The following is a 20,041-nucleotide window of genomic DNA, read 5'->3' on the forward strand; positions in this document are numbered from 1 at the left end:
ATGGTAGGCAAAAATGTAAAAGTTCCAGAGAGCAATATCCATCACAAAGTTCTTTTCTCTACTTTCCATATTATAAAGGAGGGCACTTATGCTATATTCCTCTAGTTGAGGAAGAACGCTTGTTTGTTGTTAATATTAACTATCAAAACAGAATAAAACCCTAAAATAAATTTTGAAAAATAGCTAACATGTAATCTTTTGTATGACAATGATTAGTGTTTAGATACCAAAATCTTCTGTTATATAAAGTCTGTCCAGTAGATCTTATCTATTCTGCCATGAATTGATGACCCTAGTTACATTCCAAACTCTTATAGGAGTATTAAAAGGTAGTTTTAGAAAATACATGACACAGGGCCAACACATAATCTTAATGAACTTTTAGTGAAACATAGTCATCACAACCACATTGCTGGCCTCAACTTGCACTTTCCTGTAAACCTTGTGTGCCAGAGGTTTTAACCAAACCAGACTTCTTAGCATCTGCAACACTCCATGAGCTTTTCACTTTCACGTCTTAGTTTGTGCTGTCTGCTCTACCTAGACTCCTCTCTCTTCTCACTCCTATTTCTTCTAGAAAATCCTATTTCTTCGGATTGTTTTTGTCCTCCCCCAAAGAGTATTAGACTCTCCTATCACTTTGAATCTGATATTTACCTATATGCTTTTTTAATTTTGCATTTCTACCCACTGCTCAACTTAGCATAGCACCATGTGTATACCACGCACTGAAACATGGTCCTTAAATTTGATTCAACAGTTGCTCCTGACATTGATCTCAAAAAGTTCTTTATGCCATTTGCTTGCTATTCTATAATCTGTCAGCATGTAGCATACAGATAAACTCATGTCAAAAAATCCTCCAAGAAAACAAAAATATTTGTGACAGATACATATTTCCGAAACAAGCTAATACCACATAGGTTGGAGATTTGGATTTCAATTTTGGAGATTAGAAGTTTATTCTAGTCATTAACCAATTAGAGATAAAATCACCAAGAAAATAATTGTCAGAAAAATTATTACTTTGACTCTAAACAAAAATTTATCAAACAATATCTGGTTTATGTCTATAGAGTTTAAATATCAAGACATCCCAAAGGAGTATGAGTAAGATATATCTTGGGAAGTTGTGCAGGCTCATACACGTGGAGGAACACTCCATTACCTATATAACTGGAGAACCATTTATAACACATCACTGAGTTTTAAATTTAATACAGTTAACCCCATTAAACAATAACACAATGCTTAAAAATTATAGCTTTTTAAAAATGGAGATCGGTACACATTTTGCAAACTACTGTTCATGGGCCAGGCCCACAATTGTCTTTGCATGGCCTATAAGGAATTAGTGATTTTGACAGCTTTAAATGTTTGGAGGGGAGGGAGTGAAACAAAATAAAAACAAGTTTTTGTGACACACTAAAATTATATAAAGTTCAGCTTTCAGAGTCTATAAATAGATTTTTATTAGAACTCAGATATGCTCATTCATTTATGCATTACGTATTATTATTACCAGTGGCTGCTTTTTGCTACAGCATCAGAGTTGAGTAGTTGTGGCAGAAACCATATTGTCTGCAAAGCCTAAAGTATCTGCTATCTGGTTCTTTATAGGAAAAGTTTGCTGACCCTTGGCATAGATCATCCTCCCTCCTTAATTAAGGCATAATGAACATAATGTAAACTTTTCTTTGTATGTAGTCTAACATAGTGGTTAAAGGCAAGAGTTTGTTGACTACAGAGGCTTAGCTCTCTCATTGACTGCTCTGTGACTTTGGGCAAATTATTTAAACTCCCTAAGTTTTAATTGTCTCAGGAATAAAACAGGATAATAATTCTGCTTATCTTTTGAGTTTGGGGAGAATTAAATATATAACATACATAGTAAATAATCTAGTGCATAATGACAGTTGTAGAGCTGAAAAGATATGCCTAAAATGTAAGATACAGGAAAGAAAATTAAAAGATGGCAAAAGATACACTTGACAAATATAAGCCAAAAGAAAATTTGGGTAGCTATGTTAATATTGACAAAATGGACCTTAAGACAAAAAGCATCATAGAGGAAAAAGGGGTTCATTTCATAGTATAAAAAAGGTTCAATTTACCAGGATGATAATAAAAATTCTAAAGTATTTTATATAAAATATATCACATATAAAGTAAAAATCTATAGGAATATAGTAAGAAATTGATAAATCTATGACCACAGTAGGAGGTTTCCATGTACATCTCTCAATTAGGTCAAACAGTCAGAAATTTAATAAAAACATAGAAGATTTGAATAAAAATGTATAATGATTATATAGAAAATATTCTTCTTAAAAATATTCCATGAAATATTATTAAAATTGTACATGCACTAGAATATGAAGAAAGTTCTAAGAGGTTTGAGAGAATTGATATCACAGAGAACACATTTTCTGCTAGAATTCATTAAGTATTTCAGACAAATGAATTTTATATATCTTAACAAATGTGACAAGGAGAAATGAAACATTTGAATGAGGCTACCAACTCATGAAAGAAATTGAAGCATGGTTTAAAAAGGTTCTTCAGACTCATGCCCAGATATTTTAAGGCATGTTTTATGAAACTTTTGAGGAAAAGTTAATTTTAATATCACACAATCACATCTAGAAAATAGAATACATAATATTCTGCAACATATTCTAGAAGGCCAATATAACCTTGCTATAAAATTGCATGTGTAATTACATGTGTAAAATGGCATGTATGGTAAAGCAGGTGGTGTGGTTTTATTTCCCTTCCACTTCTTCCAGTTGACTGTAATATGAATATGATATATGATTGGAACTTAAGTAGCCACCATGGACCTTAAAGTGAAGGCACATGTTGAGGATGTTGTAGCAAAAATAATAGAAGCCTGACTACCAGAAGATAATGGGGCTTCCATAGCAGTTACATAATAGCTCCATACTATATGTACTTCACATATATACATATATATGTGTATGTGTGTGTGTGTATATATATACATCTATACTGTTATTTTGTATTTGTTATTATTTGCAGCCTAAACTATTCCTATTTGACACACTACCCAAGATAGAAAACAGTTTGTAGTAATCTTCCATGGCACTTTCCTTAGAAATATCACACTTTACACAAGTATCTCATGAATTATTCTTTCCAAATACATAGGGGAGTCTTCCTGGCAAGTATTTGTAAGTACAATGTACAATTTCTGAATCCTTTTGAAGATTTTATAGCACAAAAGTGACATATTTGTGATCTCTGTTGCAAATAGTTCTCCCTTGCAAGTGAATGGAAAATGGGTTTAAGAAGGACAGTACTGGAGACAAGGAGAGAAGTTGGTTGATGAAGAAGAATGAAGAGGGCCTGAGCAAAGGCTCCATTACTATCCTCCTCAAATCTACCTTCTGTGCACTTACATGGAGGAAGGAATGGATTTGGCATGTTTTTATGTGGCACACATTTGGCAGGACTGATGATTGGTTTGAAGAAAAAGGAGCAAGCCTAGCATGTAAGGCAGAGAGCCACCTTCTAGGATAGGGAATGTATGAAAAGGAATAAGTTTGAGGGTGCACGTGATAGATTCATTCTTGAAATGTTGAGTTTTCAGATATAAATGGGACATTCAATAGTTACTATGTGAATGAGTCACATAGATGAGGATGAGACCATAAGATTCATTCATTCATATTTACTGTGTGACTAAATAACTGGTTCAGTCCTTGTTCAGAGAAACTCAGTGAGTAGGACAGAATTCTTGCAATTATAGACCTGAAACAGTCTAATGACAAAAGCATAACATTATATAAGAATTTAGAATACCAGGTTTGATAGCGATAATACAGAAATCTATGGGAGCACACAGAAGTGGGGTTAACTCACTTGAGGGTACACGTGTAGAAAAAGACTCCTTGAAGCAAGTTGGGCTCAGACCTGAAGAATGAATAGGAGTTACTCCAGAGATATGCAATAAATGTTTGAGGTTGAGGAAATGGCATTTGCAGAGCTGTGAAGGAAAATGAGAGAATCTATGGCTCAAAATCTTTAGAAAGGCCGTTTTCAATGGGGCTTGATGTTTCAGGGGAAGTGGACTATGTAATGATACAGGGGAAGCAATCAAGAGGTGGATTGTAAGGCATCACTTAAGGAATTTGGACTTTATAAGAAGGGTAATGAAAAGTCATGAAATAAATTCTTATCAGGAATGGGACATATGCAGCTTTGTATTTAAGAAATTTACAGAGGCAAAGTGGCTAAGGACGGACCCCAGGGGGCAATACCAGCATTTTAAGAGAAGCTAGAGGAAGTCTACAAAGGAAATGAAAAATAAGAAATGACCGTCTGTTTCTTCATCAAGTTAGTGTTTATACCCAGAAATGTCTTATATATTATGAAGGTTTATTTCCCATAAAATATTATCTTATGATAAAAAATTCTCATAATATAAAATATTGTATAAAATATTAACCAAAAGCCTTTGATTAATGATTAATAATATTAAAATAATAAATATTTATTGAAGCTTAAGCATAAATTATTATGGTATTAGTATACTACTGCCACTAATTGTTACTACTAATAAAAACAGTAACAATAGCAAGAACAGAATAATAGCTGTAACTTATATAGTTTACTGTATGCCAGGAACTTTATAAGCACTTCATGTATAACTCATAGTGATCCAGTAGATATGATTATTAATGCTGTTTTTCAAAATAGAAAACTGAGATCTAACTATGTTAAGAAACACCTAATAAGTAATGCATCTGGGTTTGAATTCAGGCACTTAACCTTGTGGTCTTAGGACTGTCCTACACGGACAAAATATGGGCTATAGAACTGAAAGAATGCTGAAACTATTTCTATTTAAACATGCAAAAGATTGTCAGGGCCATCATAGATTAAACAAAGAAAGTTATATCTAAGACCTCCTTTCAATTGCTTCAAATAGTAAGTTACTGCTTTCCATAGTCCTGATATCATATGTATTACAGTGAATAAACTATAAAAACACAGTTGAGTAAATCTTACCTCTGACATAAGTTTTATGCTGTAAGGATTTTAACCATAATTGTTCATTGCCATTACATGCACATTTTGTTCCATTTTTATAATAGAAGGAAAAATTAATTGAGATAATGTAAATTATCTTGAGGCGCTGTGTTCAGAGCTCTAAAAGAAAGCTTTTCCCCTCAGATCTACAAACAAGCAACATTTTTTTTAAATGAAGAAATTGTCAGGAAATTGCAAGTCATTTGCAAACTTACTGCTCTAGAAAGTTGTGGGTCACTGAAAAGTTGGAGCCACAGGAAAGTTTATGCAGTTTGACCCTTTAGGATAAAAAAAATTGCTAAAACATTATTCCCACATTCCATCAACTTAAGGATTCTCAAGGAACATGTTCCTTTCCCTTGGTCCTCAAATGTGGTGAATAACTCTATTGACAGGTTCAGCATATGCTCAGGGCTTTATCACAGCAAAGGCTTCAAGATTTTTTTAATATTTCAAAAAAAGCATTAAAAAGGTCACCATGGAGAAAAATTAGAACTCTGTTGGATTCCCATACATTTATTTTGTAATTTGTTTGTTTGAATTTTGAATTTCTATTGGGCAGGGCATATCACCTTTCTAGTGAGTAGGGCCTCCAAAAGTTTTATCCAGATCTGTTCTTTTAATACCTTACTTATTTATATATTTTATTGAAGTGTACCTGATTTATAATTTATTATTATCAGGTGTACAACATAGTGATTCAATATTTTTATAGATTATACTCCTTTTAAAGTTATTACAAAAACATAGCTATATTTCCCTGTGCTGTACCATATATCCTTGTTGCTTATTTATTTTGCATGTAGTAGTTTGTATCTCTTAACCCCGTACCCCTATGTCACCCCTCACCCTTACTCTCTCCACAATGGTAACCACAACTTTGTTCTCTATATCTGTGAGTCTGTATCTGTTTTGTTATATACATCAGTTTGTTTCACTTCTTATTTTCCACGTATAAGTGATAATATACAGTATTTGTCTTTATTTGAGTTACTTCACTAAGCATAATATCCTCGAAGTCTATCCATGTTGTTGCAAATTGCAGACTTTCATTCTTTTTTATGGCTGAGTAATATTCCATTATATCTTCTTTATCCATTCATCTGTTGATGGACACTTAAGCAACTTAGGTTGCTTTCATATTTCTGTTATTGTAAATGATTCTGCTATTAACATTAGAGTGCATGTATTTTTTCAAATTAATGTTTTTGTTTTCTTCAGACATACATGCAGCAGTGGAATTGTTGGATCATATGGTACCTCTATTTTTAGTTTTTTGAGGAATCTTCATACTGTTCTCCATAATGGTGCACCAATTTATATTCCCACCAACAGTGTAGTAAGGTTCCCTTTTCTCCACATCTTCACCAACATTTGTTATTTGTGGAATTTTTGATGAAAGCCATTCTGACAGGTGTAAGGTGACATCTCCTTGTGGTTTTGATTTGCATTTTTCTGATGATTAGCAATGTAGAGCATTTTTTCACGTGCCTCTTGGCCACCTGTATGTCATCTATGGAAAAATATCTATTCAAGTCTTCAGCCCACTTTTTAATTAGATTGTTTGCTTCTTTGATATTGAGTTATATGAGCTGTTTATATATTTTGGATATTAACCCTGTAACAGTCATATCCTATGCAAATATTTTCTCCCATTCGGTAGCTGTCTTTTTGTTTTGTTGGTGGTTTCCTTCTCTGTGCAAAAGCATTTAAGTTTAATTATGTCCTATTTTTAAATTTTTGCTTTTGTTTCTTTTGCCTTAGGAGACATCCAAAGGTTATAGCTACAATTTATATCAAAAAAAGTGTTCTGCATATGTATTCTTCTAGGAGCTTTTTGCTTTCTGGTCTTTAATCCAATTTGAGTTTATTTTTGTATGTGGTGTGAGAAAATTTTCTAATTTAATACTTTCACATGTAGCTGTCCAGTTTTCCCAGAACCACTTATTGATGAAACAGCCTTTTCCCATTGAATATTCTTGGCTCCTTTTTTGTAGATTAATTGATCTTAAGTGTGAGTTTATTTCTGGATTCTCTATTCTGTTCCACTGATCTATGTGTCTATTTTTGTGCCAGTATAATGCTGTTTTAATTACTGTAGCTTTGCAGTATAGTCAGAAGTCAGGTAGCATGATACCTCTAGCAATTCAGAGTCCTTTGTGGTTCCATATAAATTTTAGGAATATTTGTTCTAGTTCTGCAAAAAATGTCAGATATTTTTATAGGGATTGCACTAAATCTGTAGATTTCTCTGGGTAGTATGGACATTTTAACAATATTAATTCTTCCAGGATAAAAACACAGGATATGGTTCCATTTCTTTGTATCATTTTCAAATTCCTTTATCAATGTTTTATAGTTTTCAAAGTATAAGTCTTTCACTTCTTTGATTAACTTTTTTCCCAGGTATATTATAATTTTAATTTGATTGTAAATGGGATTTTTCCCCCTAATTTCTCTTTCTAATGGTTCATTATTAGTGTATGGAAAAGTAACAATATTATAGTATATTAATCATGTATCTTGCAAATTTACTGAATTAATTTATTAGTTCTGTTTTTTTAATAAATTTTATTTATTTATTTATTTATTTTATTGATGTGTTGGTCTTTGTTGCTGCACACAGCCTTTCTTTAGTTGCTGTGAGTGGGGGTTACTCTTCATTGTGGTGCACAGGCTCCTCATTGGGTGGCTTCTTTTGTGGTGGAGCATGGGCTCTAGGCATGTGGGCTTCAACAGTTGCAGCAAATGGTCTCAATATTTGTGGCACATGGGCTTAGTTGCTTCATGGTATGTGGGATCTTCCCAGAGCAGGGCTTAAACCTGTGTCCCCTGCATTGGCAGGCAGATTCTTAACCACTGCACCACCTAGGAAGTCCAGTTCTAATGGTTTTTTGACAGAGACTTTAGGGTTTTCTCTATATAGAATCATGTCATCTGCAAATAGTGCCAGCTTACTTCTTACCTTCCAATTTGGATGACTTTTATTTCTTCTTCTTTTCTGAGCATTGTGGCTAGGACTTCCAATATTACATTAATTAAATAGAAGGGGTGAGAATGGGCATCCTTGTCTTGTTCATGATTTTACAGAAAAAACTTCTATTCTAAATAATAATCTTGCTGGGTTGAGTATCCTAGGTCACAGGTTTTTTCCTCTCAGGCCTTTGAATATATACAATGCCATTGCCTTCTGACCTTAAAAATTTCTGCAAAAAATCAGCTAATGGCTTTATAGAGGTTGCCTTGTATATAACTCTTCATTTTCCTCTTGCTGCCTTTGAGAATTCTATCCTTAACTTTTGCCATTTTAATTGTGTTGTGTTTTGGTGTGAGCTGTTTTGGTTCATCTTGTTTGAGACCCCCCGTGTTTCCTGTACCTGGGTATCTGATTCCTTCTTTAGGTTTGGGGAATTTTCAACCATAATTTCACTAAATATATTTCTGGCTCTCTTCTTCCTCTTCTCCTTCTGGGGCCCATATAATGTGAATGTTGGTACAATTCATGTTGTCTCAGAGGTCCCTTAAATTGTTCTCATTTTAAAAAATTTGTTTTTCTTTTTGTCATTCTGTTTGGGTGATTTCCATTAGTCTATCTTCCAGATCAATTACACATTCTTCTGTATCACCTAGTCTGCTTTCAGTTGCTTCTAATGTGTTTTTCATTTCAGTTATTGCTTTGTTCAGTTCTGACTGCTTCTTTTTTTATATTTTCTAGTTTCTTGTTAAGATTCTCACCAAATTTCCCTATTTTAGCTAGCATTATTCTTACTATTCTTTTCCCTAATTCAGTTAGCATTCTTATTATTAATGCATTGAGCTCTTTATCTGGTAAATTATTTCTGTTTTTTTTTTTTTTTTAGTTATTTTTTCATGGGTTTTTTTGCCCTTTCAATTGAAACAAATACCTCTGTCTTATCATTCTGCTTAACTTTCTCTGTCTCTATGAAATTAGATGAAATAGTTACCTATTGCAGTCTTGAAGGAGGATGTCTTTGTGTGGGAGTGTCTGTACATAGTTTGCATGTGCCCAATGACTTTGTTGGTACAGCTGGATCTGATATGAACATAAGACATCTTTCCCCAGGGTGTGCTGGTAGCTACCGCCTTGGAAAGAGGTAGGGCTTGAGATTGAGTGGCTAGGCAAGAGTCAAGTATAGGTGGGGTTTCTCCTCTACACAGTGGCCTTCACCAGCCTATCTGGAGTGTGGGTGGGTCCTAAGTTGCTGGGGCATAAGTCCTGAGAGTCCTGAGGGTTAAATCCAAGCTGGCTCCATTCCCTTCGCGTGTGTGTTCTACCACCTCCTAACACCTGCGCCCTCACCTCTGAGGGGAGCAGCACTTGGACAAGAGGTGCTGGTGTGGGTGGTCTTCATGGGTCTGGGCATGGGCTGTAGTGGTCCTGCCGTAGTTGGAACCCTGGACCGCTTCTGACACACTGCCTGTGTAAGCACCATCATGGCTGCCCCTGCCCTGCTTAGATGCAGCTCAGTGTCTGAGCTGCCTTTGTCCCTCACAGCTGAGCTCTCCCCTCCACTGCAGCAGCCCTCACCCTAGTGTGGAGCTATGTCCTGAAGCAACTGTGGTTGGAGCAGTCCCTTGAATTAGGCTGTGGTGTGTGCAGGGGCGGTCACAGGAAACTGACCAGTTACCCCGTGCAGTTTCAATCTGCCCTGTCTGCCCTGTTTCAGGAATAAGCAAGAGTGTGTGTGCTCCTCAGGAGTGGAGCCTAGGCTCCCCACAGCCCTCCTATGAGTCCCACTGGCCCTCCAACCAGCCAAACAGACTCATTCCCCATGTCAGACCCCCAGTCTGGGAATCCAATATATGGCTGGAACCACCCCAGGGAGGCTCTCTGCTCTTCTGTGTCCCTTCTTGGGGGTACAAGTCCCAACCTGATTGCTTGTCTTCCCTTCCTACCTGATTCTGTGTGGATCTTTCTTACAACCTTGTTTGTACAGGAGTCTTTTTGCCAGTTTCCAGTTAGTTTGCAGTGAGAATTTTTCCCTAGGTTGGTATATTTTTGATGTGTTCTTTGGGGAAGGTGAGTTCTATGTCCTCCTACTCTGACACCTTGATCTTTTCCCCCAGATCTGTTCTTTTTTTTTTTTTTAATATTTACTTATTTACTTATTTTGACTGTGCCTGGTCTTAGTTGTGGCATGCAAGATCTTTGGTTGTGGCATGTGGGATCCTTAGTTGCAGCATGCATGCGAGATCTAGTTCCCTGACCAAGAACCAAATCCAGGCCTCCTGCAATGGGAGAACAGAACTTTACACACTGGACCACCAGGGAAGTCCCTGTTATTTTTTTTTTTTTTTTTATTTAGAGACTGAACACTGACAGTGGGAAGGAAGTGAAAAAGGAAGAACATCCAGACAGGTGATCTGTCAGTCAGTCAACAATATGTTTCTAGTGACTACTAAGTGATAACTAAATTGACCCAGCTCAAATATTCATGGAAGGGGCATATTTATCTTTTCTGCCATCACACTCAGGCCTCCTCAACCTTTCAAATGAATGTTTGAGTGGCTGTTGGCACCACAAAAACAACTGTAGGCTTCTGTATTTCATCCCAGAATTTCTCCGTTCTGTTGACTCACTGCTTATCTTACTGCTCCTTGCTCTGCTCTCTTCTTTGACGACTCTTGTTTTAGCTTCATATCATTGTTCTTTGCTGATCTCTGCCTTGTTTGGCAGTCCTGTTCCGATTCATTCGCCTTGTTAGAGTTCAGCACTCTCTCAGCATATAACTTCTAGCATTTGCCCTCAAATCTTTCATTCTATAACCAGAGAAGTTGGGAGGTGATAGGTGTGCATCTCTCTTTACCTTCTCTCACCAGGGAAAAAGAATTAGACACAAACCCCCTTTGTAAAAACACCCATAAATACTCCTTCATCTCATCTACTCACCCCTTAGTACACTGCTTCCCTTCCTAGCCCATTGTGATAATAGCCTATAGAATCTGGATTAATAAGGGCAGGAAATAAACATTGCAGTGACAACCAAAGGAGATGCTATGAAAGGAGCAGGGTATGCCTTGCCTCTTTCTGATTACAGTAGTCCCTGTTATCCAAGGCTTCACTTTCCATGGTTTCAGTAACCTTTGGTCAACTATGGTTCAAAAATATTAAATGGAAACATACAAAATATACAATGTATAAGTTTTAAATTGTGTGCCCTTCTGCGAAGCGTGATGAAATCTCCCACTGTTCCTGCTCCATTCTGCCTGAGATGTGAATCCTCCCTTTGTCCAGCTATCCTGCACCTTAGTCACTTAGTAGCTGGCTTGGTTATCAGATCAACTGTTGTGGTATCACAGTGCTTGTGTTCAAGTCAGCCTTATTTTACTTAATTTTGGCCCCAAAGCACAAAGGTAATGATTCTGGCAATTCAGATATACCAAAGAGAAGTTGTAAAGTGCTTCTTTTAAGTAAAAAGGTGAACGTTCTTGACTTAGTAAGAAAGGAAAAAAAATAGTAAAGGTCCATGGTTAGAACGAATCTTCTATCCATGAGAGTGTGAAGAAGAAAACAGAAATTTGTGTTAGCTTTGCTGTTGCACCTCAGACTGCAAAAGTTATGGGCACAGTGTGTGATAAGTGCTCAGTTAAGGTAGGAAAGACATTAAATTTTTACAATAAGATATTTTTAGCATGAGAAACCACATTCACATAATTTATTACAGTACATTTTTATAATTTTCTATTTTATTATTTGTCATTATTATTAATGTCTTTCTGTGCCTGATTTATAAATTAAACTTTATCACTGGAAAAACATAACAAATAAAGGCTTCAGTACTATCCATGTTTTCAGGCATCCGCGGGAGGTCTTGAAATGTATTCTCCATGGACAAGGGGGGACTACTGTACTATTTCTTCCTCAAGAAATAGGTTGTAAGTTAGAACCTTCATAAGAAGTGCCATTGTTATTTTTATACCTGTATTTTCCTTTGCTCTCCCACTTGCCCTTTGCTCTCCCACTGGCCTGGATCAAGCAGGAAGGCAGTGATACGCTTGAAAGATATAGTTAAGTTTCATTTTCCTCCTGTTGGAATGGATTTTCCTCACACTTTGTAACTGGAAACAAATAAATATTTGGCCTGACCATAAATGTAATGAAAGTCAGTAAACAAATAAATTCAGATGAGCTATAATATACAATCTAAATCCTAATGTTTTCAATATAAACAGATAGTTGCCTGAAGGCTGTCATGGAAGGTTTACAAAAAGGGAACTCCTCTTCATCCCGGTGAAGGTTTTAGACTTAAAGATTTTTTTTTTCCCAGGATTAGAAAATAAGTTAAAAATGAGGCTTAATACTGTAAAGAATTAAAGATAAATTACTCATCCTTTCTTGGATGATACCCAGTTAGAACCTGAAAGATTCTTACTTCTCCTGAATTTATGTCAATTAACTCTGTTTTGCTATCGTTTCTAATTTTGTTTTTAATAAGGGAAATGGTCCAGAAGCATTTTAAGTGGCACAATTAATGGTGGATGTGCGTTAGCAGAGTATCAGTATGTGTGGTAATTAGGAATTGGAGAAAGGGGGAATGAGGGAAAAAGATGCTTGTAATTAGCACTGTAGACACTAAGCAATGAGAGTCCAGTTGACGGGTTGTATAATTACCCCTGATTTTCCTCATCCCACCCCTACCTAAAAGGGATTTCAAAGAAGGAGCAGATATCTGTAATTTTATTTTGGTGTGAATTGAAGTCATTAGGCTATATTCCTTAGAGTTATCTGCTCTGTCATCCCTTTATATTATTATGAACTTGAGTTTAAGGGGATCCTAGGAGTCTATAACTGGTAATAGATGAAAGAAAGATCAAGGTTCCCAGTGTGCCTGAAATCATTCATGTTGCCTACCCACTCTAGGTTCTGAAAGAAGTCAGGGAAAGAGTAATGAAAAGAAAAAAATATGAGAAAAAAAAATAAAGAAAAGAATTGGAGCTGAACCCAAAAGGAATATAGGAGAGTTTTCCAGAGTGATTTACACAGGTTTAATTTGGGGGGAGTAAAAGAGATATTGAAAGTTGTCATGCCTCTTCCTTTTCATTTACTCTTTTTTCTATTACTTAGAGCTCAACTTTTCTGCAAAAGGATTTAAGGAAGTTTAAAAATAAAAGATATTCATGCAGTGAAACCCAAGAAGCAGAAATCAAACAGGAAGATCCCTCCCCTCCCCACACAATGATACTCCTCTTTCCATTCCGTCATCACTTGCACTGGCTCCAGCATGGAATAGCAGTGTATATATATTATGCCATCCACAACATTGTTTCCTAGGCTTCTCAAAATGTTATGCAATGTGTGGAACATATTTTTGTAAAAAAACCAATGCTAAAAAGAAAAAAAAAAGACCAAAGGAAACAAGCCAAAACTAGCCAAAGTAAAGTTTTATCCTCTATGCTTTGCCAAATATATCTCTCCTGGAAACAATTTATGTAATGCTATAATATTTATTAAGATATTGGATACAAGATATCTAGCAACCTGTGAAATAACACCATTAGCCTGGAAAGCACTAATGTGGGTAAAATGTTGAGCATTAAACATTAAAGGGAAGCAGGATTAAGTAAAATAAGGTCAATGTTAGCCATTGCTTATGCTAGACATGAGATACAGTTGCTGGCCATTATAACAGTTTTGAAAAATATTGACAGTGATCATTAGAATTTAAAAAAAAGTTAGGTTTATGTCTCCTCATCTTTCCCTTGATCATAAATTCATCTTGTTATCAGTGGTATTAGAAATGGTCTTAAACCCATCATAAATACTTAAAATTCTGGGCAATAGACACAGGTAAAAAAAATGTATTATTTTGAAAAGATTTATTGAAAAATAACCATACTTATATTATAAATATTTAAATTAATATCTCTTTTTCACTCAAGGAAAATAACATAAATTAAATTTGGAAAAAAATTCAAGATTTTATATTATTGTAAATATTATTTAAATTTTTTCTAAATATTTAACTTAATATGTCGAAATCAAGAACATTATTTTTCAGCCTTCTCCACATTTCTTCATGATCATAAAATTGCATTCAATTCAAGTACCATTCCTACAGGAGAATTTTTCATTTTGACTACTCTATGAACCATTTGGTCCATTAAAATATGGTACTATTAATAAAAGAGTTATATGCTTAGTTATTAGAGCTCAAAAATTATTTGATACCTATTGTCAATGACTTCATTTGATTAATTCATTTATTTCATATTTATAGTATGCTTATCAGGGGTTACTATGCTAAACATGAAAGGTATAAATATAAAAATATATAACAATAGCTGAAGAACTTATATTTCTAAGGGAAGAAAACATATGTAAATGTACACAAAATGCAGTGTGAAAATTTCTATAAAAAAGATTACGCACTGGATGGTCTCTAAGTTCTTTTCTTACATAGTAAAATATGAATCAAGAAGAGATTTGGAAATTTCACTCAAAGTGAAATATGTTATTGCAGATGAGCTCTGTGGTTAGATGTGCTGTGTTGTCTAATACAATAGTTATTAGGCAAATGCAGTTATTTAAATTCATCAATATTAAGCAAAATTTAAAATACAGTTTCTTAGGTAGGTGCATAAGCCATATTTTAAAGCACTCAATAGTGTCATATTTATTAACACAAAAATCTTATCAAGTTTTGTGTTTAAATGATGTTTTATAATTGTTTTTCTCAAAAAGGCAATGATCTTTTTGGAAAATAGTTGTGTTCCAAATTAAAATTGTAAAAACATCAAGCTATGTATCAAAGACAAGTTTCTAGTTGTCAAGTAGAGTGTTGTGAACTATTTCTTTTTTTTTTTTTTTTTAGCACACGGGCTTAGTTGCTCCGCGGCATGTGGGATCTTCCTGGAGCTGGGATCGAACCCGTGACCTCTGCATTGGCAGGCGGATTCTTAACCACTGCGCCACCTAGGAAGCCCTGAACTATTTCTTAATTATGTCATAGCACGAGAGTTTATTTTCAGCAGTCTTGTTCATTATTGCATCATTAATACTTATGAAAATACCTGATGGAAACTAAACAATTAAGTTTTATTGAATGTTAAATGGATAAATGGATACATTGAAAAAAATAAATAAATGGATATATTGAAAAAATAAATAAATGAACACTTTTTTTTCTTCTTTGAGAGTCAGTCAAATGAACAGAAGCAGGGAGTCATCTGCTGGTAAAGAGATCACTTATGCCACCTACTATTTTTTTTTCCACTCACTATTTCCAGGGAAGGAACAGAATATTTGGAATATAAAATATTAAGAAACCTTAGTTTGAATGAGCCTTAAAGAAAATGCAGTTCAACTTTCCTTCCTCCTGCTCCCACTCCCCCTTTCTTTCTTCTTTCTTTTTTTTCCTTTTCTTTCTTCCTTCCTTCCTTCCTTCCTTCCTTCCTTCCTTCCTTCCTTCCTTCCTTCCTTCCTTCCTTCCTTTCTTTCTTTCTTTCTTTCTTTCTTTCTTTCTTTCTTTCTTTCTTTCTTTCTTTCTTTCCTCCTTCCTTCAGGTATGGACAAAAATGTAGACAAGTTCACACAGCTCATCAACAGCACTCCAGGACTAGAATACAAATTTTATATCAGAAGAAATAAAGTATCATACCTTTTACTGATTGTAATTCAACATTTAAAAACACTACTTAAAGTTCTAATAGAGTGAAGCTCTTGTATCTTAAGATATCACTATATCACTATAGTGATTACAATTTCAGAAATAATTGAGTGGATCAATTAAGTAACATTGCAAAATTAGAATTTATGTGGTATCAGAAAGTCATGTTCCACTCAAGTTCATAGAGAAATTTAGGGTCATATTAAAGCAGTTACTTATAACAGGTGAAATGTTTAGATGAGCAGTTCATGATGACAGTAGAGGATTAAAGAAAAGTAGTAAAATGTACCATACTATCTTATTTACACTTGGTTTTGTGCCTTATTTTTTAAAATTTTGATCTTTAATGTCCATGTGTGTTCTTTTAATTCTTCATGATGTGAAAACATGAATGAGTCTTAGCCAACCATGTTTATGATAGAAGTTACACTTTCATAACTGAGGTTCATACCTCTGTTGGTAATAGTGATACATAGTTTTAAACACTGTATCTAAGAGGAGGTAAATTGGGCTTGTGATCCTTGACTCATAAAATCAGCACAATAATTTCAAAGGGGGAAGATTATTCTTTCCCTTTGCCCGTACTTGAGTAAGACCCAGAATATTGAGAAAAATGGTAGTATCATGGCAGAGTGAGCCATCTGAACATAAGAAACAGCCATTTTCTGACATGCTATTTTTCATTCATGCAATTACCACTTGGAATAAAGGTGTATACTTTGAAGTTGGGTTGAATGAGTATAATAGGAGGCAATTCAAAGGACTACCTATCCACCCCAAAGTAAGTATTGGAGAGAACTAAGAGATTCTAGGAAGTGACCTGCATCAACTGGTTAGAAGCAAACCAGTTAAATTCTAGGGTGATGACAGGAAAAAGGCTTTTTGTGCAGCAAGCTGATATGTAGGTTAAAGATTACAAGATGCCTTATTAGAAGAAACAGTGCCTGTACCATGATGAGTGTAAGCCTTTGAGGGTAGAAATTTAACCAGGAGAAAGAATCTTTAAATAACCAAGTATTGTCTGCTTATACTAGAGAGATCCCACAGTAAAAAGTAAAAAAAAAAAGAGATGGCTTGACTTTGGAGCATCTGACTTGTTATGCAGCAGTAAGGATCCTAAAAATTATAAACTAGTGCAAAAGCAAAGCACTGTTTTTAATCCCTGTTTGGTGGGGAGGCTGATGCATGAATCCCTAGAACCTTCTCCTTGACAGAGACTGGTTTGCACAAGGGCAAAGGAAAGAAGTGAGACAGGTCCCACTGGTATTTCAATGAGACCAAGATGTCATAAAATGAGGATCTTCTGCCCAAAGTGGCAAACTGGGCTGTGCCATAACAAGCCACAAGAAGAACCATCTCATTCATATTCCAGTATATATTTCTTGACATTATGATTCAATTTTTAAACACATAAAATCAATTTTATTGAAGTGGATTTTCTTTGCACTTGACACTCATATTTTATAATTGATCTACCTACATTGGTACGTCATTATTACCCAAAGTCCTAGTTTGCACTAGAGTTCATCCTTGGTATTATACATTCTATGGATTTGGACAAATGTATAGTGACATGTATCCACCATTATAATATAACACAGAACAGTTTCATTGCCCTAAAAATCCTCTGTGCTCCACCTATTCATCCATTCTTCCCCTTAACTCCTGGCAACCACTGTTTTTTTTTTTTTTTTTACTATGGTTTGCCCTTTTAAAGACTGTCATATAGTTAGAATCATACAGTATGCATCCTTTTCAGAATGACTTCTCTCACTTAGTAGTATGCATTTGTTTCCTCCGTCTTTTCATGTCTGATAGCTCATTTCTTTTCAGTTCTGAATTGTCTGAATGTACCACAGTTTAATCATCCCTTTACTTACTGAAGGACACCTTGGTTGCTTCCAAGTTTTGGCTATTATGAATAAAGCTGTTATAGACATCTGTGTGAAGTTTTTGTGTGGTTTGGGTGAAAGTGCCAAGGAGCATGATTGCTGGATCATATAGTAAGAGTAAATTTAGTTTTGTAAGAAACCGTCAAATTGCCCTCCAAAGTGGCTGTACCATTTTGCATTCCTCCCAACAGTGAATGAGAGTTCCTGTTACCCCACATCCTAACCATCATTTGATGCTGTCAGTGATATGAATTTTAGCCATTCTAATAGATATGTAGTAGTATCTCATTGTTGTTTTAACTTGCACTATGATTCAATTTTCAGTGTCCTCTTACTTAAGAACATTTCCAAAAGTTAGAAATGAACAGAGTGATCATTTCTCTAATCTGTAATACATTTTGTAGGATGCTTTGTATTGTTAGCTATTGGAAAATGATACCATGAGATATAGATAGGCTCCCAATTTTCCAAGTGAGAATTTGAGTTTGCTACAACCATGAAGAAAATACACCGATGATATTAAATTTTCTGAACTTGTTTCCGAAAGGTGATTTACCAAGAGTGCCAGTATAAGCAAAGGACTATCATTGGTGTGAAATCTTAGATGACTCACCATTTCCATCTAATTAAATATGTAAATTTTAATGAGAAATATGAATTCATTTAATGAGTTTCTGTCTCTAAATATAGGATTCTGAGTATTTGGATTTTGAAGATAAATGTATCTTCAAATGATTTATTTTGCTTGTTTATTGTTTTTACATTTATTGTTTAACTCACTTCACAAATAGACTTTTATTTAAGCATATTCTTGAAATGTTGCCTGTTTAAACTATTACTATAACTTCTTGTCTGCTCATAAGTCTTACACTCTAAGGAAAAAGAACTGAAAACAAAACCCTACAAGTGATTCCCTGATGTTTATTTTGAAACATAATATGTTGCTTTGATTCTGGTCATGACATAAAAAGCAGAACCAAACAAAAATTGGAATTCCTTAAGTTATGTCTCCAATCAAAAGTCACAGTATATCAACATTGTACAAAATTGTGTGTATTGCCAATAATTTAACCTTAGTTATCCACCTTGTTTCTCCACCACATGGATTGTAGGTATCATTTATTAATCTTTACAGACGGATAGGTAAAGATAAAGTGAAACGTTGCCAGCAAGCAGAGGCCTTACCACCAAATCTTTATTCTCATTGTCATGACCCTTCAATTATTCATTTAACACTTTATATTTCAAACTCAATGCTATGGCTCAAACTGCTACTATTTTCAAATCTTCCAAAACATTAATTTGCATTTGAGATAAAAGATGTACTTATTTTATGACTGCACCTGAAATATCATCATGGAACTTTTGAAAAATTATCTATTTTAATTTCAACTAAGTAACAGCATGGTTTGCTTGAGTACCCTTGTGAATTTGAAATCCATTTAATTAGAAAATTTTCACCATAGTCAAGATAAAAATACTGAAACTACACATTGACCGTTTTCTGATTTTAGCTACATTAGGTATCAAAATATTCTGCTAAATCACACAAGTATACAAAGCCATTTGAGATTGAAAACTCTTTACTTATGTAGATATGGAATTGAGACTTACCCCTGTCTGTGTCATACAGGAAGACAAAACAGTTCCATTCATAGTGATCCAGCAGACTCAAGAGTGCTCCTCGTAAGGAAGGCCTTAGCTGCAGCACAAACTGGCTCTCCCCCTCCGTAGGGAAACTTGGTGTGATGAGGGAGATGTGTAAGGCGCTGCAGAATGAGGTCAATGTATGTACTGACCTCTTATCATAGAGTCCAAAAATGGCAAATACTCCTCTGGAATACTGGGAACAGACTGAAACAAAAGAAAGAAGAAAAAAACCCCACAATTAGCATACTCTAAAGTTATTGACTCCACATCTACAAAAACAAAATCTCTGAATCATTGATATGACAGGAATATAATATAAGGAAATAATAAAAATGAAGTGAGCAATTAGTTGTATAATCAGTAAATTCTTAAGCTTGTACTCAAAGCCCTGCAGTGAATGAGATAACAAGGGGTTTTCTCAAGAAGTCAATTTGAATTAAAGGAAAATTTGACTAAAATGAAGTAATATATAGCATTCCATGATAATGTGACAAATCCTATGCTAGATACTTTTAAGTGTGACAAACCCAAATTTTTCTCTGTATTTTTTTTCTTACATGCAGAAACATAATATTATACTTAAAATTTTTTTGATTATTAACTGGAGGAGCACTTAAATTACCTTAGTGCCATCCTTCCTAAGCTAAATGCATTTATCTTTTCATTTTGAATGTGTTGCTTAGTCTAAATTGTTACTTTTTTTTTTTTTTTTTTGCAGTGGCAGTTTCATTTTTTATCAAAACCTTGGAATTCTTTTGACTTATGTCTGAAAACAAGAGGTTATGGTATCTGGAAAATAACTATTGGGGTATCCTA

General features: G+C 34.7%; 1 protein-coding gene across 2 annotated transcripts in view; it reads right to left on the reverse strand.

The window, feature by feature from the left end:
- Positions 1-20,041, reverse strand: part of GRIA4 (glutamate ionotropic receptor AMPA type subunit 4) — a 459,094-nt gene that overhangs the window by 292,899 nt on the left and 146,154 nt on the right. For both annotated transcript variants that reach the window (XM_057750476.1, XM_057750477.1), the window contains exon 4: positions 19,190-19,429. In XM_057750476.1, the coding sequence (XP_057606459.1) occupies positions 19,190-19,429 (240 nt within the window). The remainder of the gene's footprint in view (positions 1-19,189; positions 19,430-20,041) is intronic.

Source organism: Hippopotamus amphibius, chromosome 9 (genome assembly GCF_030028045.1).
Source record: "Hippopotamus amphibius kiboko isolate mHipAmp2 chromosome 9, mHipAmp2.hap2, whole genome shotgun sequence".
Lineage (NCBI taxonomy): Eukaryota > Metazoa > Chordata > Mammalia > Artiodactyla > Hippopotamidae > Hippopotamus > Hippopotamus amphibius.